The sequence below is a fragment of the Mirounga leonina genome, unplaced genomic scaffold, assembly GCF_011800145.1.
Source record: "Mirounga leonina isolate KUSES-001 unplaced genomic scaffold, KU_Mleo_1.0 Mir_129, whole genome shotgun sequence".
Classification (NCBI taxonomy): domain Eukaryota; kingdom Metazoa; phylum Chordata; class Mammalia; order Carnivora; family Phocidae; genus Mirounga; species Mirounga leonina.
Genome location: NW_023270323.1, coordinates 20,803,766 through 20,817,720, shown reverse-complemented (window position 1 = coordinate 20,817,720; position 13,955 = coordinate 20,803,766). Strand labels below are relative to the sequence as shown.

General features: G+C 38.6%; 1 protein-coding gene across 3 annotated transcripts in view; it reads left to right on the top strand.

Moving 5' to 3' along the window:
* ART3 (ADP-ribosyltransferase 3) overlaps positions 1-12,945 on the top strand; it is a 145,431-nt gene extending 132,486 nt beyond the window's left edge. For 2 of the 3 annotated variants that reach the window (XM_035004766.1, XM_035004767.1), the window contains exons 4-12: positions 1,070-1,102; positions 2,008-2,040; positions 3,329-3,358; positions 5,596-5,628; positions 6,607-6,639; positions 7,221-7,253; positions 8,753-8,785; positions 10,072-10,104; positions 12,543-12,945. In XM_035004766.1, coding sequence (XP_034860657.1) covers positions 1,070-1,102; positions 2,008-2,040; positions 3,329-3,358; positions 5,596-5,628; positions 6,607-6,639; positions 7,221-7,253; positions 8,753-8,785; positions 10,072-10,104; positions 12,543-12,682 — 401 coding nt within the window. In that variant the 3' untranslated portion in view covers positions 12,683-12,945. The remainder of the gene's footprint in view (positions 1-1,069; positions 1,103-2,007; positions 2,041-3,328; positions 3,359-5,595; positions 5,629-6,606; positions 6,640-7,220; positions 7,254-8,752; positions 8,786-10,071; positions 10,105-12,542) is intronic. The other variant, XM_035004768.1, reaches the window with a different exon arrangement.
* The last annotated feature ends 1,010 nt before the right edge of the window (positions 12,946-13,955 follow it).

Sequence of the window (13,955 nt, the reverse complement as noted above, 5' to 3'; positions counted from 1 at the left end):
GTCACTGCAGCACTGATGATTTAGTTTTATAAGGCCCTAGACCCAGCAAGAGGGTCTAGGGCCTTATAAAGATACAGTGATAGATGCCATATTCTTGCTTTCCAAAAACTATGGATTTCCTTACATATATAGATCAGTGTTCTGGGATAGACCATTTGTTTATGTGAATGTGAAGGATCTTTCTTTATATATCCAAGGATCTTTAAGATCTGATTGAGATTCTTTTGTCCAGTGAATAGGAATTGTCATAGGGGCATCTGGGTGGCTCAGTAAGATAAGCGTCTGACTCTTGATTTAGACTCAGGTCATGATCTCAGGGTATGAGATTGAGCCACAGTCGTGCTCCATGCTGAACGTGGAGTCTGCTTAAGATTCTCTCTCTCCACCCCTCCCCCTGCTCTTGTGCATGCACATGCCCTCTCACTCTCTCTCTCTCTCTTAAAAAAGAAATTGTCATAGTAAAAGGATAGGTTTTCTGTTGAGGACATTTAGTATCTGAAGAGAAGATTAATTAGACACATAATTTTTCTCCTAACGTTTGCCAACTAATCATAGAATAGAATCATAAAGTGTTAGCCTTGGATGGGCATTTGGAGGTTATTTGAAGCAAACTCCCAGTGAAAGATACAGATAAGGATACTGAATTCCCGAAACATTAGATGTTTTGTCAAAGATCATACTGCTGTTAAATGGCTGTAATGTGAGTACAAAAATGTAATTGTTCCGCATTTCAACTCCCACCAAATTATGGATCTGATAGACTAAAATTGACAGATTAGATTACCAGTAGCTATAAGACCAATTTGAGATCTTTACTGGGGCAGGGGCGCCTGGGTGGCTCAGCGTTAAGCGTCTGCCTTTGGCTCAGGTCTTGATCCCAGGGTCCTGGGATCGAGCCGCGCATCAGGCTCCCTGCTCAGCGGGAAGCCTGCTTCTCCCTCTCCCACTCCCCCTGCTTGTGTTCCCTCTCTCACTGTGTCTCTCTCTGTCAAATAAATAAATAAAATCTTTGAAATCTTTTCTAGGGCATAGAGTATCTAACTAATAAAGCTCTATCTTCATGTTTCAGGACTAAAAACTGAAAATTGTGTTGAGAACATGGGTAAGATATGCATTTAAAGTATTATTTCTGAATGGGAATATGCTGTCTCCCGATACGGGTCAGAGCCACCCACCCCGTTGTCATTCTGCAGCCATCATCTTCTCAAGGCTGACTTGTGCTGCTGCTTGTGCTGCTACAACCACCACCACCACCGTCCCGTCAGGTGGAGGGCCCAGGAGCCTCTGTGGCTTGCGCTCCACCCCCAGCCCTGCCTGTGGCTGTTCTCTCAAACACTGCGTTTGCCTTGGGCGTGCAAGGACCATGCCACTCTCACCCTCGCCTGTCCTTGGAGGAGCTTAAGGACTTTTGAATGTCCCTACATGATTCCTATGCACAGTGCTAGATTCATATTCCCATATTTTGATATCTTAGGAAATAACATTTGGGAGACCAAAAAGGAAAGGAATATAGATATGGCTGAAGGGGACTGAGGGGACAGAATCGTAATGTGGTCTGTCTGACCTTCCTCAGGGAAAAATAGGAGGAGGTAACAAAAATAATCTTCCTTAGAGGACCATGGGAAAGATTTGGGAAGATAAACAGGAATTCTAGGAGGAGGAGCTTTATCAGATAAGCCCAACAGATTTGAACCAAAGTTTCCAGAAAGTGCTTTAGGCTAATGCATGCTTTGGGTGGATCCCTTTGAAGATTTCCTTGTTAAAAAGTTTGACTATAAAGTTCTGTTTCTAGCTGTGTTCCTGGCTAGTTTTTCTGTGAATTCTTCATGTAGTTAAAATCCATACCCATTTGTTTTTGAAATTGAAATTTTATATTTCTCATATTACTGTATTTTTGGAAGCCAAGTTAAATCTTTTTTATTAATAAACATTTAAAAATAGACTGAACCTGACATTTACTTACATCTGAGCATAGTACTAGGTAATGAAAACATGTTTGTATTTCAGAACATCATCTACCCATCTATATCTACAGCCCTGGTAAGTGTGCTCTAATTTTTAAAAATAATCCTTACATGGATGTTTAGTATTTAGTAGCTCTTTCCTGTTTAGCAAATTCACTTCTTAGTGAAGAAAGAGTACTTTGCAGGTATGAAGGTGTAACTTGAGAGAAAAGAGATGGGGAAAAAAGAATTTATTCTGGGGGAAACTTAACTTTTTGTTAATGGGAAGGTTGTGTCTCTGGAGATCTGAATAATACGGAAACATTCTGGGGAGTAAGGTTGGTAGGTCCCGAAGGGCTAGTTGCTCTTGACAGGCCTGAGGGCCTGTTATATAGCTCTGTATTCCGTCATTGAGATTAGCCTGTGTGGCACCACACATCCAGATGAAAGCAGAAAAGCTACTCATTTTCATCTGTCAAATATGCTGATGTTTGCGATTATTTGACTAAAATATCTGGGTGATTGGATGCTTTCCCCATTAAGCTTCCACTTCCATTGATATGACTCAGATCACTTTTTTGCATAAGTTCCTTGTGTGTTTGGCCCATTTAGCTACAGTAAGTTTTTCTTTACTGAAGAGAGGAAAGCATCTGGCTTTTCCTTAAGTATGCAATTTATTTGATGTTTGGAAGATACTTCCTGCCCGGACGTGAAGCATTTTGTGAAGCTTCACGTGAAGCCCCTGAGGACTTGCTTAACAGCACTTCTTATTGGCCCATTGCAGCCACAAGTTTTACTGGTCATTTCACATGGACTTCAGCTAACTCTTCAAGACGGACATTTTTCTACCTCATTGAGATCCCCAGGAGACTTGCTCTATGTGATGATTTTTCTTTCTCTTGTTTCTTTCTTTTTTTTTTATTTCTCCATAATGTCCACAGGATAGTGGTTTCTTTTTTTTTTAATTTTATTTTATTATGTTAATCACCATACATCCTTAATTTTTGATGTAGTGTTCCATGATTCATTGTTTGTGTATAACACCCAATGCTCCATTCAATATGTGCCCTCTTTAATATACCCATCACCAGGCTAACTCATCCCCCCACCCCCTCCCCTCTAGAATCCTCAGTTTGTTTCTCAGAGTCCATAGTTTCTCATGGTTCGTCTCCCTGATTTTTCTTAATAAAAGGGGCCAGAGGAAGGTTCCAGCCCAATTCGGTGCATTTAGATTCTGGCTGACACTTAAATTTAGTAGCTTTAGTTTACTGGACATACCAAGTGGTTCTTTGTGGCTCTAATATCTGAAAATAGTTTGCTGTAACTATAGTTATTCTCAATTTTTTTTTATCATTAAAATGGATAAGTTTCTTCTTATAACTTAGGTGAGAAAGACCAGAACCTTGAAGACCCTGGTAAGACATTTTTGTAAACTCTGGGGGTTTTCATTGGCAATATAGCTCTCTTAGGGATGGAAACAGGTAAGCATAACACAGTAAGGAAAAGTGGGAAGAAGACAGAACCCACTTTAGCTTACTAGTTTGGTATATCAGAGCCCTCCTGAGTTATATAGATAGACCTTTATAAAGATGATGCAGTAGCCTTGTCTCTTACTTAACTCTTCTGTTTAACTCCGAGATGACCGACAGAGCATTTAGAGACATGATATGAGGAACTAGTTCTTTTTTTTTTTTTTTTTTTTAAGATTTTATTTATTTATTTTGAGAGAGAGAGAATGAGAGAGAACACATGAGAGGGGATAGGGTCAGAGGGCAAAGCAGACTCCCTGCCGAGCAGGGAGCCCGATGCGGGACTCGATCCAGGGACTCCAGGATCATGACCTGAGCCGAAGGCAGTCGCTTAACCAACTGAGCCACCCAGGCGCCCTGAGGAACTAGTTCTAAAGAGTATATTTTCTGTGCTCACTTTGGCAGCACATATACTAAAGAGCATATTTTCTGTTTTTATGTTAGCTGTTATATGGATAGAGGAAGGTGTGACTAATTACAAACTCTTGTAACCTAGGGTGTTGGGCAGGGGCATTAAAAAATGGCGTTATTTTTTTCTAAATTAAAATGTTTTCTGTATTTATTTCTGCTTCCAGCAATCTGAGTAATAGATGCTTTTAGCTATATCCATCTGATTATTTGGTATATTTCGAAGTACAGCTCATTCCGAAGTTTTTGTTCTTGTCTTTTTTTATAATGGTATTACTCAAATGTCCTCAAGGGTGCTGGGGCAGGGACACTCACAAATTAATGGTAAGATTAAAATTTGGAACTTTTCTGAAGGACAGTTTGATGGTATGTATTACTAGCCTTAAAAAGTCCATACCTTTTAACCTAGTTATAACACATTTGTGTTATATCCTATATCCTTGTACTAAGGAAATAAAGATTTGTGTACAAAATGTTTACAGTGTGTGGTGGCCAAAATTTATAAATAACCTTAGTGTCCAACAGTTGGGTATTGTTAAATACTATCCATATAATGAAATACTAAACAAATCATATCTTTTTTAAAGATTTATTTATCCATTGTAGAGAGAGCACATGCACGCATGTGAGCCAGTGGAGGGGCAGAGGAAGAGGGAGAGAAGGTGACTCTATGCTGAGCCACCCAGGTGCCCCTAAAAATCATATTTTTGAAAAGTATGAGAAAGTGCTTATAATATAGTGGCAAGTAAAATATATAAAAACATATGAACTGTAATAGCAGTTTATTTAAAAATTTCAAAAGAGGGGCGCCTGGTGGCTCGGTTGGCTATCCGACTCTTGATTTCAGCTCAGGTCATGATCTAAGGGTTATGAGATCAAGCCCCATGTTGGGCTCTGTGCTTATTAGCAGGGAATCTGCTTATCTCTCTGTCTCTCTCTCTTGCTCTAAAATAAATAAATCTTAAATGTCAAAAGATACGAACTTCCAGTTGTAAGAGAAATAAGTACTGGAGATATAATGTATAGTAGGATGAGTATAGTAGTACAGCAGTATGGTACATTTGAAAGTTTTTAAGAGAGTAGATCTTGAGAGTTCTTATCACAAGAAAAAAGCCATTTTTTTCTTTTTTAAAATATATGAGATGCTGGATGTTAATTGTGATCATTTCACAATATATGTAAGTCACATTATGCTGTACACCTTAAACTTACACAGTGCTGTCTATCAGTTACATCTCTCAAGGCTGGAAAAAAATGCTTAAAAATGTATATGTACATATACATAGCAAAGAAATTGAAAGGAGATATACCAAAAATATTGAGGATGAGTAGCTCTGAGATCTGGGATTCTGAGTAATTTTTAATGATTTCCTGTGTTTTTCCAAATTATCTGTAATTATAATGTATTATGTAATCAAATTTTATTCTTAATATGACAAATGTAGTTTGGAGTTTTTGGACTGATCTTAAAAAAAAAATCACAAAGAGCTGTTGTTTTGCTTAATCTAGGAGAGAGCCTGGGTCTCTAGCCATAGTTGTTCTCACCATAAGTCAGTCAAGCTCCAGTGGATTAAATTTTCTCCCCTTTTACCCTGGTCCCTGCCATCTCTCAAAGCTTTTAGTTTTTCACTGTAAATAGCCATATAAATACAAGATTAAATTAATTTTCAAGTTGATTGCATTTTTCACTAAAGAGTTTCTGTTCTCATCTTTAGAAATGAAAAGCCAGGAGTCCACTGTCTTATTTGGTAAGTGATCTTTTTCCTTACCCTCTGCGACTAGCTACAAGGTTAGCGGGAAACATAAGGGCTGACTAACTGGACATGGAGAGTTTGAGGAATGAGTTAAGCCAGAACAGAGGGATTCCATGCAGTGTACTAAGCACTTTTATGACTTATTTCCTTTAATCATCACTTACTTACAAACCTATGATGTATTTCTTTTGCATAAATAAGGAATTGAAGCTCAGAAGGATTAAGAAGCCTGCCCAATCATAGAGCTAATAATTTTTTTTTTTTTTAAGATTTTATTTATTTATTTGACAGAGAGAGAGATAGCGAGAGCAGGAACACAAGCAGGGGGAGTGGGAGAGCGTGAAGCAGGCTTCCTGCCGAGCAGGGAGCCCGATGTGGGACTCGATCCCAGGACCCTGGGATCATGACCTGAGCCAAAGGCAGACGCTTAACGACTGAGCCACCCAGGCGCCCTAGAGCTAATAATTATAATGACAATAAAACTAAATCACACAGAGTCTTTTTTTTTTTTTTTTAAAGATTTTATTTATTTATTTGACAGAGAAAGACACAGCGAGAGAGGGAACACAAATGGGGGGAGTGGGAGAGGGAGAAGCAGATTCCCTGCCGAGCAGGGATCCCGATGCGGGACTCGATCTAGGGACTCCAGGATCATGACCTGAGCCGAAGGCAGTCGCTTTAACCAACTGAGCCACCCAGGCGCCCTCACACAGAGTCTTAAACTCAGTACTGTTTCATTTAAAAGCTGCTGTACTAGGACTGACTTATAAAGATAAGATTGGAGAGATAGGGGCCAGATCATGGAAGTTCTTAAAGTCCAGGCTAAGGAGTGGGCTTTGTCAGAGAATGAAGAGCCACTGAAAGGTGTTTTTGTTGTTACTTTTTTTAGGGTTGGGGGGGAGGGTGTAGACAAAAGAGAGTATTCACAGTGCAAGATAATTGATTAACACTAATACTCATTTCTGTCTTGAGGTATGACAAGCCATGAACCCACCCAAATACCTGGTAAGACAGCTTTCTTTTTACCCTTTGGGCCCAAGTATGAGGTGAGAAGAATTCCCCCAGGCATTAAAGAATGTATTATCATGAGACTGTTATTCATTAACCGTTCCCTTACAGCTGCCTACTAGCCATTCTACAAAGATTTAGCTGGAGAAGAGAGTAGAGAGGAAAAAAGAGTCTTTCATCTCTAGTATACATGTGTTCCTGGAGCAGAAAAGTTAGCTTCTTAGGGGCATGGCTGAAGGCAAGGCTGCTGGGACCTGGAGGTATGCAAGCCAGCACCTTCTAGGTTCTACAGCTAACGTTACTCGGCAGAAACTTCAGCTTCACACGAAAGCTGAAAGGTAACAAAATATAGTCTTCTGGCATATAGACAAACTCAGTGTGCGGTGCCATGGCAGAAGACTCCTCTAAGCTTGAAGTGGATTTGCACAGCGAGGGTTCTCATAGCCAGAAGTTTCAAATAAAAAGCCAGAAACTACAGTGCAGTGGGAGCTTTGGCACTTGTATCACTTAGATAAGAGGTGGGAAAATACACTCACTGGAGCAAACTGTAAGTCACTGAAAGCTTCTTTCTCATTTAGGAATGAAAATTCCAGAAATGTTTTCACTACCAGGTAAGCAGTGGTTGGCATATGAGAGAGGAAGCTGCCAATTTGGGGGGTATAGTTATAATTGTCACCATTAGATAATGCAGGGGAGCCTGAGTACTTTGTACAAGATCATGTAAGTGAATAAAGGACCCACGTCTCTTAACTTACGACCTAGTACCCACCCATTCCTTAAGACGTGGTTCTTCAAGTGTTTTTCCAGTTTTATTTTACCATGGCAGATTTAACTTACCTATAAGATATAATCATGAAAATGTCAAATAGGTATTTAAACAGTGTGAGGCTGTTGGTGAGAACAAGGCCATTGAGGGGCCTTGAGCTTCTGTGGCCAGAGAAACTGAACAGTAATTTCTTTTTTTTTTTTTTAATTTTTAAATTTTTTATTTTTTTAAAAGATTGTATTTATTTATTTGACAGAGACACAGCGAGAGAGGGAACACAAGCAGGGGGAGTGGGAGAGGGAGAAGCAGGCTCCCTGCAGAGCAGGGAGCCCGATGTGGGACTCGATCCCAGGACCCTGGGATCATGACCTGAGCCGAAGGCAGTCGCTTAACCGACTGAGCCAGCCAGGCGCCCTGAACAGTAATTTCTGTCAAGTTCCTCAGAAGGGGCTTAGAACTTAATGCTTACAGAGGAGGAAAAAGTCTCTAAACTTAATTTTTTTCCTGGGACAAAGAGAAGTAAATTTTTTAAAAAGTGGACATAATTTCCAAGAGAGCTGTGGACAGTATTAACAGTTCTCTGCTTCAGAATTGTTATCTTTCAAATACGGCTAATAATTGTCATGTTTACCTTATGGGAATATCTGTAAGGACTAGAAAAACACAGAATCTCAGGGTTCAAGCCCCCATTTAATGCTTAAATCTTTTCTCCTGAGTTCTTGCAGTATTTTGAAAATAATTTTTGGTATGTCTTATTATTATGGAATGAATAGCACAGTGCTGAGCTTTGCCTAACATCGCTGTCTATGGAAATAGCACAGTGCTGTATACAAAGACAGCATATTCACAGTTAATCGCCTCACTCACAGATTTAGGCCCAGAGAGAAGGTCCAGCAGCTCTTTTATATTCACCTGGATTTGCCACGTTGGGCCACATGTTTGTTTGCTCACAACTTTGAAGTGAACCTCTAACAACACTGATGACACATCTTGTGTGTCTACAACCCTTCAACTCAGTGACCTGAGTTTGTGTAGTGTTCTCATTGGCTCCTTCAAGCCAGTGGTTATCTGAAAGGCAGCTGCTGAGCCGGGCAGGGAATGAACACAGGCTGTGTAGACCCCTAGTTTCATTAAGTCTCTCCTCTGCCATTTTCCTCTGGGTAACTTATATATAAGTTATTTCACTTTTCTTTGCTTCTGCTTCCAAATCTGTAAAATGAAGAAAACGTCTTGCAGGACTGATTAAAGTCCTAATGAGATAAAGTCTGGCAAAATGAATGGTAGTTTAAAATAGTAGTAAATGGTAGTTGTCTTTCTTATTATCTGAAATTCTTTCTCATTTAGGAATAAAAGTGGTACAACTGGATGAAAAACCTGGTAATAAATTCTTTATTGGGGGTGGAGGTATCATGGTTTTCTGGGTCCTTTACCATCATCATTCAGTTAGCTCAGTCTTGCGAGGGCAAAGGAAAACACCTGGGCTGTTCAGCTTCTGATATCCCAGTCTGCGAGCCAGAGGGAGAAAATGTTGAGGAACCAGTGTGAGCAGCAGGCCGCTATTATGGCTCTCTGGGCTAAGCAAAGAAAAAGACAGTTGACTTGCAGCTGGAACAGTTGGCTTCCTGCTGCAGGGGTCTATTCCAGAATGGGACACGAGGTTTCCCAAGGTAACGTGGCTACTGTGAGGGAATCTGTAGTAACTGGAACAGCATCATCAAAGAGGTGTGTTTGAGACGAGTCATTCTGTGTTCCTCACTGCCCTTACCATGTCCTCCAAAAAATAGGCCACCAGGTTTTGCTGGGAATATTTTGTATTGTGCACTCACCTAGAAAGCTTTGTGTAGTACAGGCTTTTTAAAAGTGGCAAAAAACATTTACCACAGGATCTTGTTTAATCCACTTAAATATTGTTATTGCCATTTTAGAGATGAAGATATGGAATATAGGAAATTTAAGGAACCTGTAAAAGACTAGAAAGAGAAAACTAGGACTCACACTTTTCAAATTTTGTTCACTTTCTGTCATATGACACTTGTCTTCCAACCAGATGTAGTTATAGAAAATACACCTCTATCCTGGGCTCCAAGAATTGGTATTTGGCTTCAAAGCTGTCAAAATACGGCAATATCGTAATATTTCAGTGCTAGTATAGCATTATAATTGAGGTCGTGTATCATAGTAATTGAGAGCAGAGGTTTTGAAATTAGACATTGCTTCCATTCATTACCTCTGTGGTTTTATGCAAGTTTTGAGGAACATCTGTATAATACTGATAACTATACCTACCTACTGAGACTGTAAGAAACATGACAATGTACATCAATCATTTGCACAAAGTATGATGCATAGGAAGCACTTAGTAAATGATAGGTATTAATGTTGTACTTGGGAATCTTAGTTCAATGTCCAGAAAATACTATTTTGTAAATAAAATTTTAATCTTTCTTTTAATGGAAACACATACACATAATAGTAAAAAAAAAATTCAAAGAGCACAAGTGAGTAAAAATTAAACGCTTCCTCAACCCCACACATAAATCTAAACCTAATACTCTGCCCTTCAGGCCCATTTTCAGAGATAACCAAGTTTGCTTAATCAGATTATTCTCTTCTGGATAAATAGATGTACAATATAATTAACTCAAAATCTGTTTATATTTTAGAAGACAAAAGTCAAGAAGATACCGGCAATCCTGGTATGAAATATTTCATTTCCTTAGTTGATAAATGTCTGATCTGCAGTATAGAAAAAGTGACAAATTTATTTTTCCTCAGTAACAGGAACAAAGCTTCAAGAGTTTAAGGCATCATAATATGGGATATAATGTCATATCCAAATGCTTATTAGTGTGTATATGGTGGGAGTAACTTAATTTCTTCAGTCATTTTCAGCTGTGTGTTTTGTTTAGAGCAGTGGTTCTCAACCCTATCAACCCAGTTCTCCCTTTTTATAACAAATATTTATAAAGCCTTTGTAGTGTCTGGAATAACATGCGTAGATAAGAAGACCTACTTGTACCCATAAGAATATCAATGTAATGTCCTAATTATAATTTATAACAAAATTATATAGATTTCAATATGTAAGTGCCTACATTATACTAAAAGAAATAATGGACAGGTGATTGTATTAATTATACAAATTGGATTTAAGAAAAGACTGGAAGCAATTCTGTGCAAGTTTAAGAAAATGAAAGGCAAGAAATAGAAGCTAGATAGAAACTGAGGTTTATTGGAACTATCCAAAAATATTTTGTTTCTATGTAAAACTGATTCAGGTTCTGGACTTAAGCATTATAAATAGGTTATTAACTTATATGTATGTCTGCCAGTGCATTTGAAATTGGTGTGGAAGTGGGTTGGTGCAAACACAGTCCAGAGCATTGCAAGATATCTAGCCCCTCTACTTTTTTTTTTTTTTTTAAGATTTTATTTATTTGACAGCACAAGCAGGGGAAGCAGCAGGCAGAGGGAGAGGGAGAAGCAGGCTCCCTGCAGAGAAGGGAGCCCGGTGCTGGGCTCGACCCGAGAACCCTGGGATCATGACCCGAGCCAAAGAGCCCTCTACTACCCCACTGTTGTGACTATCAAAAAATACCTGACAGCAAACCATAAGAGGACTCTTAAGCATAGGAAACAAACTGAGGGTTGCTGGAGGGGAGACGGGTGGGGGGGCGCAGATAGGATAACTGAGTGTGGACATTAAGGAGAGCACGTGATGTAATGAGCACTGGGTATTATATAAGACTGATGAATCACGGACCTCTACCTCTGAAACCAATAATACATTATGTGTTCATTGAATTTAAATAAAAATTAAAAAAAAACCAAGACAACTAAAGTAGTATGCTATTTTTAGAGATCCTAAAGATCACCTACAGATGGAAATGATTTATGAAAGGTACAAAATTTTGGAAAAGGTTAAAAACAAAAGAAGGAAATGCTCAGGATCAAGATTCTAACTCATGATTTCCTTACACTCAGCACATGCTGACAGTTTTAGTAGGGATGGTCCCATTAAAGAAATTTAACTCTCTTTTTATTAAGATTTTATTTATTTATTTGAGAGAACGAGAGAGAGCATGAGCATGGGGGAGCAGCAGAGGCAGAGGGAGAAGCAGACTCCCCGCTGAGCAGGGAGCCCGATCTGGGACTTGATCCCAGGACCTTGGGATCATGACCTGAGCCGAAGGCAGACGCTTAACTGACTGAGCGACTCAGGCGCCCCGACAAATTTAACTCTTAAAAAAATATGTATATATATACCCTGACAAATTCCAAACTGCCTGTTAGGGGGCAGTACTGCTCCCTTGAGAACCACTGCTCTGTAGTAACAAACTAATGTATGATTGTACCTGCCTGTCCCTTTCCCCATCTGTATACATACAACTACATTTTTATAATTATGGCGAGTAAATTGATAATGTGAGTTAAAGACATAAAATTTACTGGCTGTTTCTCTTGGCTTCATGTATGAAATCTGAGTGGTGATCCCATTTGGATACTTCCCAGTCTTCCCTTGTACAGTCTGAACCAAAACACAGCCATAATTCAGTTACGGGGAGTGTGAAACAGATCATCATCCTATGAGTGGGCTCCACTGTTTCTCTTCACTAGTTCAGATGAAAGGGAAACCGTTTCCTCCAGACCAGTGTTTCGTGTACCGAGGGAAAAAGTTAATTTTTTTTTTTCAGCTGGCAGGGCTTCGTGTTTAAAAATGCAGCTGAATTTAATCACATATTGGTAACTATTAGCATATACATATGAAATATCGTCTTGAAATAGAATCAAACTTTACCTTGCATGTATATACAGAAAATGAAAACAAAAAATTGCTAAGAAATTCTAGAGAACTTGAACAACAACAAAAAGTATCTTGTCTATATAGATATTGAAAAGGCTGTGGAATCCTAGATAAAAACTGTGTCAGCACACACACCCTGATGATAATATATGAAAATACAGCCTGAAATCTGTAATGAACTATATTTATTTCAACATTGTTCCTGGTTAGTGTTTTAGGAAAGTTTGTAGCTCAACTTGAATGTCTACATATTAAGGATACATGGCTTAGGTGCATGAAACTGGGTATCAGAAATGACATGTGTCAATGATTGTGTGTTCTCATTAACAGCTCCAGGTCCAGTTCCAGTTCCAGTTCCAGGTCCCAAAACCCATCCCTCTGCATCCTCTGGCAAAATGCTCCTTCCACCGTTGGGGACGTTCATCATTTTAATCAGTGCTTCTGCTGTAAATCTCTTTGTTGCTTTGTAGTCTAATATAGTCTTTATTTACTTAAAATATACTCAAGGAATCCCACAAGAAACCATCAACAGGAATGATGTATTTTTCACTTGTTGGTCAGAGTCACTTGATAAAATGAGAACCGAGTATTTTTTATTTACTTTGTAAATTCAGAGTTGGTCCAGGTATGTCATAGAATTCATTTTTCATTTATTTCTATATTTATGATTGCAAAAAAACCCTGTATATTTCTGATTGAATTCAATAAAAGACTTTAAGATTGTTGGATATAATTTCCGTAGAATTGCCAGGTATTAAAATATACAGTACTGTTAGTGATTAACATGAGTTTATTTCCTGAATTAGAATTTTAAAGAAGTTTTACTCATCTTTGAAGGATCAAACTTTGACTTCAAATAGTATCACCCCACAATCTCTTCATCTTCCTTTAATATATAAACACTATATATTTCTGTAAACATGACTGTTTACCAAGTGTTTCACATATAGTCCCTAACTTAAATCTCATATTAATCCAGGAAAATAGACAGTAGTGAAGGAATGTATATATGCTAAGTAAGTAAGGAAAAAATGAGATTATACAGTATGGTATTCTTTTTCCCAAGGTATTGTGGTAGTTGAATAGTGACTGATTTAGGCATGGGCTTTGGTAACTGGCACTTGTTTACATTTTGCAGTGTTTCAAAAAGGATTTAAGTCCGCCTTGAAAGATAAGAGAAAAACTACTTAAAATCTAGACTAGGTGTTACGGGTTCAATGTGCTTTTTTAAAAAAGTTGTCTGCACACTTTTTTTTCCCCCAGTCTGGTTTGTTTATATTTATTTATTTATTTGGAAGGTTTTATTTATTTGTCAGAGAGAGAGTGAGCACAAGCAGGGGGAGTGGCATGCAGAGGGAGAAGCAGGCTCCCCGCTGAGCAAGGAGCTCGATGTGGGGCTCAATCCCAGGACCCCAGGATCATGACCTGAGCTGAAGGCAGACGCTTAACCAACTGAGCCACCCAGGCATCCCTATTTATATTTATTTTTAAAAGTTTTAATTGAGGTATAGTTGACACACAATATTACATTAGTTTCAGGTGTACAACAGTGATTTCAGAATTATATACATTATGAAATGCTTACCACAATAAGTGTGGTTACCAGCCATCATTATACAAAGTTATTGCAATATTATTGATTATATTCCCTATGCTTTATTTCTCATTCCTGTGACTTACTATTTTATAACTGTTTGTACCTCTTAATCCCCTTCATCCATTTTGCCCATCCCTCTACCTCTC